Source organism: Pomacea canaliculata, linkage group LG8, assembly GCF_003073045.1.
Source record: "Pomacea canaliculata isolate SZHN2017 linkage group LG8, ASM307304v1, whole genome shotgun sequence".
Classification (NCBI taxonomy): domain Eukaryota; kingdom Metazoa; phylum Mollusca; class Gastropoda; order Architaenioglossa; family Ampullariidae; genus Pomacea; species Pomacea canaliculata.
The window spans coordinates 22,529,260-22,543,450 of record NC_037597.1 but is presented as its reverse complement, the minus strand read 5'-3'; the positions used below and the strand labels follow the sequence as shown (position 1 = coordinate 22,543,450).

The following is a 14,191-nucleotide window of genomic DNA, read 5'->3' as shown; positions in this document are numbered from 1 at the left end:
TTTTCTCCGAGATGCCATGCAACTCTCATGAGCCATGCTTTAGGACATGAATGTCAGAAAAGTGTAAATATCAGTGTTGTTTTTTTAAATGCATATATTAAATTCACAGACACGATTTTCTCCACAAGACACGTTAATCACAGACTTCAGACTATAACTGTTGGGAAAAAAAACCCAAACAATTTTGAGTGCAATAACAAATAGTACACGAAGAATGCAAGATGAATGGAAATGATAATTTAAAAGATGATTCTTCGATTCAAATTTTATTTGGGTTGTTACCATTAATCATTGACGCCAGTTGGTCTTTAAGATCTTGGTGTGGTCATTCAGTGTCTGCCCGGTACATCTGTTTCCTGACCACACCATTTTCATCCGGATTCTATTGGATCAGACTTTGTCTGCACTGTGAAAGATATTTACTTGACTGAAGCGAGTTATTTACATTTAAACTGACGAATCACCACTTAATCATCTTACCATTCAACAAGACAGAAACTCTTACCATTAAAAGCCATTGAAGAAAACAAATATTTTTATTTATCATAAGTGACATTGATATATATCTCTCTCTCACACACACACACATTCGCGTGTATATACAAACCACACAACAGCGAGCATATAAACCCAAACCTTTATATTTTACGTTCGTGATTACTCAGAACATGGGTGTTTCTAGCAAACTGGTGCTCATAATATGAGCAGTTAACACTGACATCAATTAAAGCATCGACCCCTTAAAGAACCTTCTACAAAGAGTATTAAAATCGTGGCTCAAGCTTTCGACATTCAAATGAGATAAATTAATGAGGTGTAAAGAAAACAGAAAAACTCATTGTTTCCAGCACTCATCTTGCCGTGGTGTAAGTGTGTTTGTCTTGTTTGCCTTGAGATGAATGTGTTTCTTTGCAATAATAAAACCATTGAATGCGCTCATTGGTGAACATCTCACTCTCTTAAATTGTTTTTGTTTCCATATTTGCACGATCTCGGTTGGAGCAAGGTAAAGACCAACATTTGTTTATAGAGATTTTCTTTGCATTTTTACTGTTTATTCCTTGTGAAGTTTGCATTTCTTTTTAAAAGGATTATCTACGGTTAAATATTTTTAAAACCTCGTGCAACAGAAAGCTGCATTGGATAGATTATTGTGTTAACCGATAGATAATCACATAGGAATAATTCGTTCTCAGATTAGATGAAGTTACGGGGATGACAACGATGTGCTGTCATCAGGACAAAAAATGACGGATGACAAATGTCAAATGATGAAGCAAAACATCCTTTTGAAAAAGTTAAATAAGACAACAAAATATCTCAGAGCAGCCAAATGTATCAATAAAATACATAAGTAAAAAGTGAATAAGTTAAGTGTTGTTTAAACTAACAGAAAATTGAGGGCCGCATTTCAGTGCAGAAAGTATGAGATTTAAAATAGAAGGACACTTGAAAGAAATGACTATTAAAAAAACTTTCATCTCTGTACTGTTAAGCAGTTACTCCATACAAGTCTGGCATGAGAACACTTGGCAGACAAAAGTTTGCAGCATGTTCCACCTCGAACACAGAGCACAGAGAGAGAATGAAGACAATTATCAGTCGCAGGCAAAATCCTAAATCAGTTCCTTCCTTCCAATCCTGTCTGCACGCGAAGAGGACGTCGACAATGATGATGTTGTTGATGGTGATGGTGATGGTGACGACGATGGAGAAGGACCTACATCTTACTAAATTTCTTGCGAAACGACGACCGCAGCTCCTCGTACACCTTGGAGGGGGACTGTGACTTCATCCAGGACCAGCCGCACACTGGGATCTCTTGAGCGAAGCAGCTCAGAATGTCAGTCCCCACCAGCAGCATCCACACTACGACACTGACCCATGCGGCAACCTGGCGGAAACCAAGAGGACAGACGTGTCTACACAGAACGTCCATATAAATAAGCTAAATATATTACTGAATAATTTATCCAAACGTTTACAAATGAGTTTTGTGTAGGAAATATTCTGTAGGTCAGATCATACTGTGGTAAACAAAAGAAGAGATAGACAGGCAGATAGATAAGAAGACTGGAATGTCAGGTATTAAGCACCCCCCCCCCATTCTAAAATAGGAAAACAATCCTGGTTGGCATTTATTTCAAATCTCTGGCACTAGATGGGGCAAGAAACTGTGTTCATAATGATTCACGTGCACATCATGCTGGCCAACAGTCGGTCACCTCGGCCATGGACAGACGCTGATAATAATTGCGATCCCACAGAATATCAGTGTGAGCTGGAAACGGATATTCTTCGCCACAACTGAAATGATATGGACACGTGATTAGCGAGATATTTTAAAAATCTAAACCTAAGGCCTCTATAAAAATATCGGATATCGACTTCAGTCAGATGTCCATCTCTCTCTCTCTAGTGTATCTATACACATGTGGATATGAATAAATGTTCAAGTCCACGGTCCAACGCTCCAGCAACCTCTCATTCACTGCATTGTCTGTCCTAAACGTTGCACATACGCAGAATTCTCCATGGAATCGATGAAATTGCAGAGCTTGTTGAACCCAGAGCTGAGAACACCAGCAGCGGCCAGTATCAGCAGCAGGCAGAGCAGGTCGACGACGGTCCAGGTGATGACCGTAGTCCGAAGTGGCAGTAAACTGCGGCCACAACAGACAGAACAAAATATACCTTCTCTTCCTGTTCCTTTATCAGTATGTGTGAGTGGGAGTGAGAGAGAGTGAGAATGGGTGTATGGATAGATGTATGGATACATACATATCGGTGTTATTGTTTCCATCTTGTGGTCATGTTTTACTTCTTTCCTGTTTCGTCTGAGATACCTATGAGGTATCTCTTGCTATTACCATCCTTGACTTTGCCATTCTGTCTCTCTCTCCCACAACCAGCCCCTTCTTTTACCAAGTATTTCTACACCCTCACACATACAGGTAAAGAGCTAGATCTTGCAGATTGTATGTCTAGGGGAGGCAACACGGTGTGCGTGATAGCGCGGTTTTACCTCCCGCTATCACGACACTCAACTGACCACGTAAAATCACGTAAAACCACGTAAAGCCTACTTCTTGTTAATGACGCGAAGCAGCTGAAGAAGCAGGAAGACAGATCTCAAGGTGCAGTAGATGATCTGCAACATCACTGTCACCGCAACGACGTAGCTGCAGGGGATGACTGATGCAGTCATGTCTTTGGCGGACATGTACAACAAACATCGGCCGTCAGTTACCACCTACAACAAACAAACAAACAAACAAACAAACAAACAAACAAACAAACAAACAAACAAACAAACAAACAAACAAACAAACAAACAAACAACACAAACAAACAAACAACACAAGAAACAAAGAGGAAAATCAAACAGTTGGGTGTCGCTGGTTTCCGTACAATACATATACAGTGTACATACTTCCACAGGTGCCTGTGTGTGCACACACACACGTACACAACAGTTTTGGGACAGAAGCAGACATACAAATCGGTTGATCGAACAACGAAGCAGCAAGCTTTAGTGGTGGGCTAAGGGAAACAACTCGGTTAACAGCGGGTGTTTTCAGAACTTGTTTACTTAAGTCGATAATGTCATTGCTGTTATCCGGCTGCACTGTTTATCTAGAAATTGAGTTGGGTACACTGGAAACTGTTGAAATAGTGTGGGACCTGGTTCCTCACCAAACTGAAAGCTGAACTATGAAGGAGAAACACACGCTTATTGCAGATACTGTCTAGTGGTGACGGAAGTTTAGGATGCATGATGGGTTTTTTTATCTACCGTTTAACTGTTTAACTCCGGACACTGTGTATGTCCCTCGCCATTGTTGTCACATGCAGACAATATTTTATTGCAAAGATTTGTTCGTTTTCTTCTTATTACACTGAAAGATCCTAAAGTGACAAGAAAGACAAATATCTATAAAGCGTGAACATGGAGCTGAGAGTGTGAAACAGAGTTTTCCGTGATTAACATTTTAAAAATCCGTCTGCAGAGCAAAATATTTAAAGACAATATAATTGAAATCAATACAACTCTGTTTTTCATTGCAAATAATAGTATAAGTACATAGAGAAGTCAGTTAACGGCCAGACCAGCTCGCGCAGCCATGAAGCTAGTGGATGGGGTGGGTGGTAGGGGGTTAGAGGGGTAGCACGTACCCAGGTGTAAAGCCGACATCACTAGCCCAGAGTTAAGCTCTCACCGAGATCAGAACGAGTGGCGCGATGACGACCAGGCCCAGGACCTCCAGCACGAGCTGGACTAACAGCAGCAGCAACAGCAGCCATCGCTCCGGCAGCGTATTCATTGCACTTCACGGATGACCCCCGTCACGTGACCAGAGACTGCCTCGTCTGGCTTGTGGGTATTACACCCGTGGCCCCCACCAAAGGATTGAGCTGTTGATGCAGATGGAGAATGAGAGGCGACTTGTTAGTCATTGAAGATGAATGCTATTTTTATCGACAAAGCAAAACCAGAACACAATTTTATCCATGGAGCAGGCTGTATGAAGTAGATCACGTGACTTTTCATCGATAGATACAATTTCAATAGAACTCAATGTGGGAACTATGTGAAAGGTGGCCATCTTCTTCACTATCTCACTACTGTAATATCCTAAATAATCATATTGCGAAAAGGCCCTTTGCATCTTCGTTTCTTCTCTAACTCAGCGCTGTCCATCTTCAAGGTCCAAGGTCCAAGAGAATGATCCAAAACACTTCATTCAAAATATCGCAGAATCTTTCAGTTTGTAGAAGACCATAACATGATATTAGCATACATTTTTCCCTTGGTACAACAGAAAGACGATGTTTTCAAACATTAAAACAGTCGAGAGAATGAGTGGAATCATGCCTCACCTGTAGAAAAGGAGAAAGAAAAGCATATCGTTCTTACTAACCCTACCACGAGTTGATACGCCCGTACCTTTGCTATCCTTTTAACACATACTTTACCTGCTTGCTGAGCTGTGTTTACTGTAGCAAACCAAATTGTAAACCTTCGTTTGATATCTGGAATTGAATGGAATACTTCCTGTCCTGGTCGCTGAGATAATTGAATTGTTTGAACTACAGATATTTTTTGTAATACTGCGCTTGAAAGACGAAGCCATAAACAACCGGTATCATCAAACTACATAAATAATTAAATGTTTTCTAGTGAGGTAGATATATTTCTCTCAGCAATCTATGTTTACCTATTTTCTGTGAAGCGACCTCGATGTTTGTTTTTGCTTGCGTAACCTTTGTTGTGGATGTCGCAAACACGTGATGTCAAATTGTGCCGCTGATGGTGATAAGCGATTACAACAACATCGTAATCTGCCGTTACACTATCTTCTGATTTGATTTGCCACAATTCTGGGTCGAGTTCGGGAGTGGAAGAATGCGCTTCCACATTGACACTCATAAAGGATCGTAGTGTAAGAAACGACACTTACAAACTTCATTAGTAAAAACTTCCCAGACTTAATCCAGCGCAAAGTTTTATCACAACAAAGTTCATATTTCACATAGTGATATGTAGTTACAAAGATACAAAGTTTTATAAAGATACTGAGAAATGACAGAGGGGGATCTGAATGAGAGGAAAGACACAAATAACTTTTTCTGAGCGACCAAGCAAGACCGTTCTCCACAAACACAAAAGTTCACACAAATGAAAAATGAAATGTTTTAATTTGTAAAGCCATGTTTTTCTTGAAGAAACGAATTAGACATAAACTGACATTTCGAGCAAGTCTGTTTTATAAACATGTTATCAATAAAGGTAGCAAAGTTGGATTGAATCAGAGAGAACTGTTGTATAAACAGCTTGTTGTTATCCTGAAATGTGACGGGCTATAGAATACAAACAACACCGACATGCTAAGCAGCGATTCTTTGAAATTAGACATGCTGCTTATTTTTCAGTATATTACTTCTTCAGAAGTCTAGCTGTAACAGTCGATAAAGGAAATCCTTACATTGTCGTAATACAAAAAACAAACAAACAAACAAACAAACAAACAAACCAAAAAAACAAAAACAAAAACAAAAACGAAAAAAGCAGTACAATGCTGTTAACAGTTGATCCAGTTTCAGTTTGAAGTATCGGTTACACAATGATTAACGCTCTGAAAAAAATGGAAAATCTTCAAAAGGAATAAAATCTTACCGCATTAAGTAAATTTTTTGAGAGAGAGAGGGAGCAGAGACGAAGGTCTTTGATGTTGTCTGAATGAGTTTTACATAAGCAACAAAAAGAAAATATCTTAACTATCGTCCTAGAGCAGCAATAGCTTCAGAACATAATCTCTAGGCATGTCTGCAAACTTGTTAGTTGCATCGATGCTTGAGTTAAGAGAACATGCGACAAACATTTAGCAGATACTAACACACTCTTAGTCGATCTCTTCAGACTGTTCTGTAACATCAACGGCGCCAACGCACGATAAACTGAAAAAAAACAACCTCTCTCTCTCTCACTCACACATAGCATACTCGCCTTCTCCTTACTAACAAAATAAAGGCAGTCTTAATTCCCGCAAAAGACCAGGTTGACACTCTCACAATGTTAAGGCACGTTTATGTACGGAAAAGAAATACAAAAGTCCATACAAAGAAAAGATCTCCTCAGTGCAAACTGTTTGCGAAAACTTTTTTTACGGTTGATGACAATATCAGTTTAAGTTATTCTAGCAATCTGCAAGATATTCATCATATCTTTTGTCAACCATAAACAGATGGGAGTTATCTAAGCAGCCTGCTAACGACTATTGCTAACAATTTGTGAGAAATTTATTATCACGTGACTACACAAACACTCACCCAAAGCAACCGTTATATATGTCCGCATGCGGACACAACTCACAATGAAATTATTCCTAACCCTGTACGACTGTCGTCTCCAACTAAGTCTTTGCTCATGTGGGCTACTGACTACTGTTAGACAAAATTACTAAAATAAGAATTAAAGGCTCCTCTAAAATTACTCTAGCTTAAACTTTTGTGGACAGATAGCACTACCGCAATAAAGTATGAAAAAGAATTGAAAGTCTTTTATCAATTATGCACTATTCATTTAAATACGAAAAACTTACTGGAAGAAACATCTTAGTCTTGCAAAACACACATATTACTACAGAAAAGTATGAGAGATTACAACTGCCTACAACAATTATTTAGATGCCTGCTCCAATGATAACAAATGTCCTACAAACTTGCATGCATTACCTCCCCTTAAACTCATGTTTCTTTGTCATTCGTCCTTTCATAAGCCGCACAAACCAAAATCAAAGAAATGAATTTGAGGACACACTTATATTCAGCTGAAATTAGTAACGAAAATCTTTAAAATAAATATAAAAAAGCAGTACACATAAAGGTACTCTTAAAAAAAAAACCGTTTACAAAAGACTGCACCATGAGAAAGTCAGAACACAGGTACCCCGGCAGCTAGCTTCTCACGAAATTTTTTGTTCTGCGGGATCTCACCGTCTCAGGAGGATCTCACCGTCTCACGAGGATCCCTTTCAACCGCCGAGTATCAGTTTCCACAATACATTATCATGTTCTGGACAATGCTTCTAGTAAGGGCAACATGGAGCTAATATTTGGCCTCATCGTATGTCGGCTGTTCGGAAGCAGGAGGCGTGCCCATGTTAGGTGTTTGTCCGCCAGGTGTCGCTTCTGACGTGCCGCTGGCTTGAGCCGACCGTCGGAGGAAAGGCAGCTTCCCTTGACGGAACAGCCAGAAGATGCCGAGGACCACGAGCAGCAGCCAGAGGATGAAGCTGATCCAGGCGCCTGCCTGCAGGACAAGAGGTTGTTTGCATGAGGCAGTCGTCCTTGTACAGTGCACCGAGCAATATTTTATACACATCTTGATACTGTGATATTTTGTAGCCACCATAAGGCCACTTCATTGTTAAGCTTTTACTGTCCACATGTGGTTATTATAACTTACCTCTGCTGTACGCATCCTGCTTAATGCATTACTGTCGATGGCAGAAAGCCAATTGCAACTGAAATGTTATAGATGAATATATCACATAATTGTCTCAATAAAATAATAACAGCAAAAACAAAGATGATGATGAGGTTCATCATCATCATCATCATCAATCCATCCATCCATCCATCCATCCATCAACCATCCACCATCGCCACCGTCGCCGCCACAGTCGTCGCCATCGTCATCATAATCATCGTCGTCGTCATCATCATCATCGTCGTCATCATCAAGAACAAACGAAATGTTGGCATTTTTCATACATCATCTCTCCAGATTAGTTATTGGCACCATCAGCTTTATTACCGTTATCATCCACATCGCTTTTCCTGTTTTTGTGTGTGTGTGTGTGTGTGTGTGTGTGTGCGCGCATTTTCATTTGCTTTGTTCGGGGTGTTTGTGTATGTGTGTGAGAGACTGAGGGAGTGTGTTGTCTGTGTGTGCGTGCGAGAGAGTGCGTGTTCTGTGCGTGTGTGTGTGAGAGAGAGAGTGTGTTGTCTGTATGTGCGTGCGTGTGTATTTACGGAGTCTGTAGTGAGTGTCACATACAATACACACAACTTATTTTATTACACATCGTTTTTGTGATTTTTTTCAGAAAGCAGAAACAAACTTACTTTCCGTTACAAGTAGCATTGATTCCTGCAGATAAAATGCAGGCTGCGATGAAAGTCAAGAACAGTGCGGCGGTGTCGATCGCTGTGTAGATGAGCTCGAACAAGTCTCCCACCAGGAAAAATCTGCGATAGCATTAAACAAAAATTACTGAAGGTCATCTCTTTTCTGTGGTGGTGATGTTTTCGCTTGAGTGCTTCTTTATAAAAGCTTATCAGAGTAAGCTTTTTTTTTTTTAAATTGCCTGTACTGATCACCGAGTTGTCAGTAAAAATCCTTCCTAGCCACAATCGACGATACTCGTGAACATTGCACAGGGTGGAAGAAAAGAATCCGAAAACATGCAATGGAAACCCGTCATCTGCTTCTCGATCCCTACAACAGAATGGCTGAGCTCTAGTATCAAAAGAGACAGCGAAGGAAGATGGGGACCATGAAGTCTCAAGATCTATTGTCGAAAAAGATGAAAAAAGCATTCACTTCCGAACTCTTCCAGAAAAGAAGTTTCTTTGTAAGTTCCTGAGAGAGCGAGAAGAAATTTTCGTGTTCCTGATTTGTTTTGCTTTTTATTACCACTAAAGCTAGCAGAAAGGCTAGCTCAAAGTTGTCTGTAGCATTATTCTGATAAACACTAAACTAGTTCGTGGTTAATCGGGTTGTTAATACAGAGGGAACCTAAGAAAGCATGAATCAGATTCAGACCTGAAATGATCACCCAGTCAAGACATGGCTTAAGTAAGCAATCTTTTCAACAAAACAAAATCAGACATACATGCGTTAGAGACCATAAAATGTAACATTCCAAAATTGCTGAAGAAAACAAAATTACTCTTGTGGAAATCTTCCCAGCATCAAGAGGAGGAAGATCACCAGGCGATAAATCGTGTAGAACAGTTGAAAAATGACTGCCATTGCAATGACATAACCGCAGTTGGAATCTGGTCCTCGCCTGCCTTTGCTCCAGTCGAAGTAGAGGGGACAGTAATCGAGTTTGTTCTGCAAAAAAATAACAAAAACCCCCAACAAGCACATGAAGATGTTTCCCAGAGAGGTGCCAGTCACAGTAACAAATAGGCAACAAAGAAGTTAAGGCTACCGCTTCACTCTGTTGATATTTTAGAGACACATTTATGCTAGTTAAATCCCTCGGTTGCACGGATCAAACAAATTAAAAATTTCAATAAAACAGACTTAAGCAACGAGAAGCGGGAGAGCAGTCAATGTGTTGTGTAAAGCGTAGTCCTGGGGCAACATGGGAACAACGGAACAAGGGGCTTATTTCCGAAGTTATGAAGCAGTGTCCAAAACTCCGCAGATATTTGTTTGCTCCCCGGGCGTAGTTATAAAGCGATAGCAACGATGTCAATGAAACATAAAGTAGTCCGGGCATAGCATAACTTTAGAAAACAAGACACTTTGACCTGAGAAACAGACTAAAACAACCGACATTTTTTTTTACGCCCTAGGCATGCTAATCAGATGTTCTTCACTGGCCAGTATGACAACATGCTAAATTAGCGTACGTACTAAATGCTAACAATATTGCTAACTTACATGTTTCTACCGACACACACACACAAAGTGAAGTTCATGGCCGCTAACTCCATAAGCCTTACCGTGGTGACGGGCACGGCGATGATGACGAAGAAGCCAAAGATGAAAAGCCCGCCGAACAGCGCCATCTTGACGCGGATGACGTTTTGCTCGGTCACTAAATTCATGATGACGTCACGTGCTGCCTTTGCTTCAGGGAAGACAAGAGTTTACTGCAAGACGAAAACAATTATCATTATCTCCCCCTGCTGACTATAGTCAAGCCGGACGATGTTTAAATCTTAAATAATCAAGTGTAAAGAAGGTTGGTAAAGTTATTTACAGAGATGGTGTGACGAAACATTTGTACTTGCATGTTCACAGGGCCTACTTGGGGTAACAGTAAACAAGTCACATTTACATGTATGCAATCACGTGAATACGTGGATCCTGTATGCACACGCGCGCTCGCGCACACACACACATGCGCGTAAATTAGGCAAAATAAAGCACACCAATCTGATTAAACTTTGTTCTGTTCACAGTCTCTTCCTTCGACCCTTCACACTCCCTCCCCAGCTCTGTAGTCCTGCTTGCTCATTTCTCTCAATACTGAACAACATATGGAGCCTGTATTTCCGCTAAACTCACTCATGGAAGATTTGATTTCATTTAATGCGGCAAAGTGTTTCCTGAAAGGCCCTAGCTAGAAGTCACGTGACTAGAAGACGCATTACTAATTCTCAAGAAACTGACAAAGCTTACAAAGGGCATATAGCCGCTTTCTGGTCGTTCAAGATGTCCTCTCGCTTCTGATGTCCGATATTCATGTTAAATCAGCACAGCTCTGACAACTATAGCCTGAATCTTTCTTTGAAGCTCAATACTCTTAATCGCATACAGTTATCCAAGAACTTTCGCCAGTGTGAGAGAGAGAGCGCGCGAGAAAGAGAGAGCGAGGTGAGAGTGAGACAGGTAAACGAGGAGCGAGGGGGAGACTGAAATACTGTTCTTTGCCCTTAGCTGCGGAAATCTGTATTTATCTGTTTTGATGATCTCGTGATGACCTCGTAGGTCTGGACAAACCCCGACACCTAATCCATTTCCAGGCTGTACTCTAACACAGTTCTAAAGAAAGTTCGCAAAGAGCAGAACAAATGCTGACCCCCCACCCAAGACCTCTCTTCCATTTTAAAAAAAAATTCTGACCACAGGCAAACTTTGGTGTTAGAAGAAATGAAGTGACACTGAATGACGCCTTGAGCCAGCGTCCGGCGTAGGTCCGTCCGGCTTTTGTCTGACTTTCCTGCGGATAACTCCAAGCCCATGGCGGATAATGTGTCCCTTGTCAGTCATCGGAGTCTAAATTACAACGGATTCCCTGGACTCAGCCCATGTAAATCTCTTCCTGCATGTAATGAAACGGTCCGGTAACTTAACGGCTTGCATCCAGTGCTAGCGAACATCGCAGTTTAGACCACTTGAGTCCCACATCATCCACAGCAGCCTGGAAGCATTGATATACTTTAGTTGTACACCCATATCTACGTTTACACACATCGACAGCAGTCCCAAGGATCATTAGGTGATAAAACGCGCGACGTCAGCGGCGATGTCTTCTTTGCCTTTTGATTCGCGGAGGATCGCGTGTAGCTCGCTGTTCCAACACCAAGCGAACCGTTTGCAGTCAGCTGGCCGCGGAAAAACGTTAAACCACATGCACAACCAGCGGATTGTCAATAATTTGTCAAGCTGAGTGCTGGCCTTGTTGGGCCGCCATCGATACGGTCCTTGCGAGAGCGCGAACGGCTGTTGCCACCAGGGGCACACACACACAGAGGATAGAGAGAAACGGAGAGAAGAGAGGTGGTTTGCTGTACTTGAACAATATCACTTGACAATGGGAATGTGTGAAGCTAAATCAGTATTTAAGTATCAAGATCAACAAATTATTCGAGCATATAACAGACTACCTGCCATTATCAGCTAAGTGTAAAGTAATAATAGGTTGATTCGAAAACATTATTTATGAAGCAAGCTTGAGGGAATTTACATCTCTAGCATCAAACGAGAGAGTACCAACCAACCAGACTGATACATTACTTTGACTGATACACATAGTGACACAGGAAAAAAGTATCAAAAAACAGAGGGACAAATAAACATTGGTGTAAACACTTGCATTCGCGAAGGGTCGATAAGAGCTACCGGACCTCGACGCTATTAACGGAAGGGAAGAACTTTGATTATCGGAGGACACACGACTGTAGCAGGTGCAAGCGGTGATGAGTGGAGAGTGGGACAGAGATACCTGAGCTTCGATCGTCGGTTGACACCTTTCCCTCTTATTTTTCTTGGAACAAAAACTGTTCGGTTCAATGGTTCTTCCAGGCATCGTTTGCAGAACAAATTGATTCCTACATGAAGGATCGCATTTACTTAGTGTTTGTTAAAATAGTGGGACTGGATCTCGCTTTTTACTATGGGGTGGGTGAGCGGGCAGAGGAAACGATTGGCTAGCCCTGTACCTGCGTCAAAAGTTGAGTTAGGCACGGGCACTAACACTAACACATGAAGAGGCTAACCGAGAAAGGGTACTCAACTCTTTATTACCAAGCAGCAGCTAGGTCAGAAGGGGTCATCTGACACTGTGCAGCACAGCTTGACGGCGACGGATGTGTACCTGGCACAACCTTTGCTTTTTTTCCCACCCTACCGCCACCTAACCTCACCTCACCCCACCCCACCCGACCCCAAAAGGCCGAGGCCTAACTACTCATACAAGCTTACCCGGAGAGATAAGATCACGCGCACAGCAGCTCATAGTAAGGGAGTTTCCGGGTCAACATTGCGACTGCTGTACCACAGTAACTCAAGCGTTAGGATGGTATGCAAATTCCACGAATAAACGAGGATGGTGTTTCAAGCCAGACAATGTTTACTTATTTACTTTTTCAGACGGGTGCTGACTGACCAGAAACAGCCGAAAATCACCGAATTACAACAGTGGGCGGATAGTACCACGGTTTGGTTTGTCTCTTTGCTCGTTTTTTTTCCACAGACTACGAACTTGTCCACTCCTCTCATTAAAACGGTGTTTGGGCACAGCTGCTTTGTAGCAATCGAATTCAATATCTCTCAACGAAAAATTAGATAAAGGTTGAGATCAAGGTCTTCAAAACAGGCGAAGTTTGCTTTTATCGTAAGTTGTACGTTGCAACTGTCTCGTCCTCCATTACCCCCACAGTCACTATTTCCACCTCAGCATCTGTCTCATTCTTCTCTCCATTCGAGCTTAAGTTCTCCCCTCCTCCAACATTCTATCCTTCCCGACCCCTAGACTTGTAAGTATCATGTGTGATTCTTGATGTCTGTGTTCGCCAACACACAGATGTTTAGAAACCTTATCTCACCGAGACTGGATGATGTGTGACAGCAAACAATCCACTCACGCCCACAGTGCACAAGCGAAGCCTCTTATCGACGATGATACCACCACATGGCCGAGTGAATGAGGGGCCTTGATGGCTGGATGCCGTTCTCGACCTCGACCCAGTTGGTTGCGATGTTTTTAGTCGGACCCCACGAGGACACACCCCTTTCTTCCTTCATCTTGTCTCTGTATTTCCTTCGAACGAACAATGGCCCGTTTCTACGTCAAAGGTAACAGCTGTATGAACCCAGCTGTGCACCTCTTCTAACCCGCATCATCATCAAGAGCGGAAAGTTTTTCTGAACGAAAACGTGCGCCTTACAAAAGTGTCAGAAATCGTTGGAAGTTAATAGCATTGCCAAGTCATCCACCCCAATCACTAACATTCTGGTTCTTCGGGAAGACTGTAGGAAAAACAAGACAGTAAAATAAGTCAGCAAGAACAAGATTAGAGTTTATTGGTCTGCTTGTGACAAGAGAGGCAGCTGCAAATGTACGACGAAGGAACTGTGCGTGTACCCGACTCGGAGAAAACGTGAAATTCTGCCTGCCCACCATTTTAATTAGGAAATATGATCACAGGGCTACCAGGTGGC

General features: G+C 41.8%; 2 protein-coding genes across 8 annotated transcripts in view; both read right to left on the bottom strand.

The window, feature by feature from the left end:
- Positions 1–513: 513 nt before the first annotated feature.
- On the bottom strand, positions 514–5,308 carry LOC112570014. Of its 2 annotated transcripts, none has more exons than XM_025248184.1 (6): positions 5,220–5,308; positions 4,221–4,416; positions 3,087–3,253; positions 2,523–2,663; positions 2,226–2,307; positions 514–1,894 (listed from the first exon to the last, which is right to left on the bottom strand). In XM_025248184.1, exons 2-6 carry the CDS (start codon positions 4,323–4,325, stop codon positions 1,721–1,723), a joined length of 669 nt encoding a protein of 222 aa, XP_025103969.1. In that variant the 5' UTR covers positions 4,326–4,416; positions 5,220–5,308; the 3' UTR covers positions 514–1,720. The 2 variants fall into 2 exon arrangements, with proteins under 2 accessions (XP_025103969.1, XP_025103970.1); XM_025248185.1 differs by lacking the exon at positions 5,220–5,308 and adding an exon at positions 4,978–5,204.
- A 373-nt stretch (positions 5,309–5,681) lies between these two features.
- LOC112570015 (transmembrane protein 179B-like) overlaps positions 5,682–14,191 on the bottom strand; it is a 9,832-nt gene continuing 1,322 nt past the window's right edge. For 3 of the 6 annotated variants that reach the window (XM_025248186.1, XM_025248191.1, XM_025248188.1), the window contains exons 2-6: positions 10,246–10,395; positions 9,459–9,625; positions 8,632–8,754; positions 7,970–8,027; positions 5,682–7,813 (exon numbers count right to left, since the gene is read on the bottom strand). In XM_025248186.1, the coding sequence (XP_025103971.1) occupies positions 7,610–7,813; positions 7,970–8,027; positions 8,632–8,754; positions 9,459–9,625; positions 10,246–10,350 (657 nt within the window). In that variant the 5' untranslated portion in view covers positions 10,351–10,395 and the 3' untranslated portion in view covers positions 5,682–7,609. Of the gene's footprint in view, positions 7,814–7,969; positions 8,028–8,631; positions 8,755–9,458; positions 9,626–10,245; positions 10,396–10,505; positions 10,837–14,191 lie in introns of those variants that run through there. The other 3 variants (XM_025248187.1, XM_025248189.1, XM_025248190.1) reach the window with 3 other exon arrangements.

Excerpts from the sequence above, each read along its gene's own strand:
- LOC112570014 (XM_025248184.1), bottom strand. The coding sequence starts at position 4,325 with ATGAATACGCTGCCGGAGCGATGGCTGCTGTTGCTGCTGCTGTTAGTC. Across the intron at positions 3,254-4,220 it reads CGCCACTCGTTCTGATCTCG|GTGGTAACTGACGGCCGATG; the intron begins GTGAGAGCTTAA and ends TGTTTGTTGTAG. Across the intron at positions 2,308-2,522 it reads GATTCCATGGAGAATTCTGC|TTGTGGCGAAGAATATCCGT; the intron begins GTATGTGCAACG and ends ATATCATTTCAG.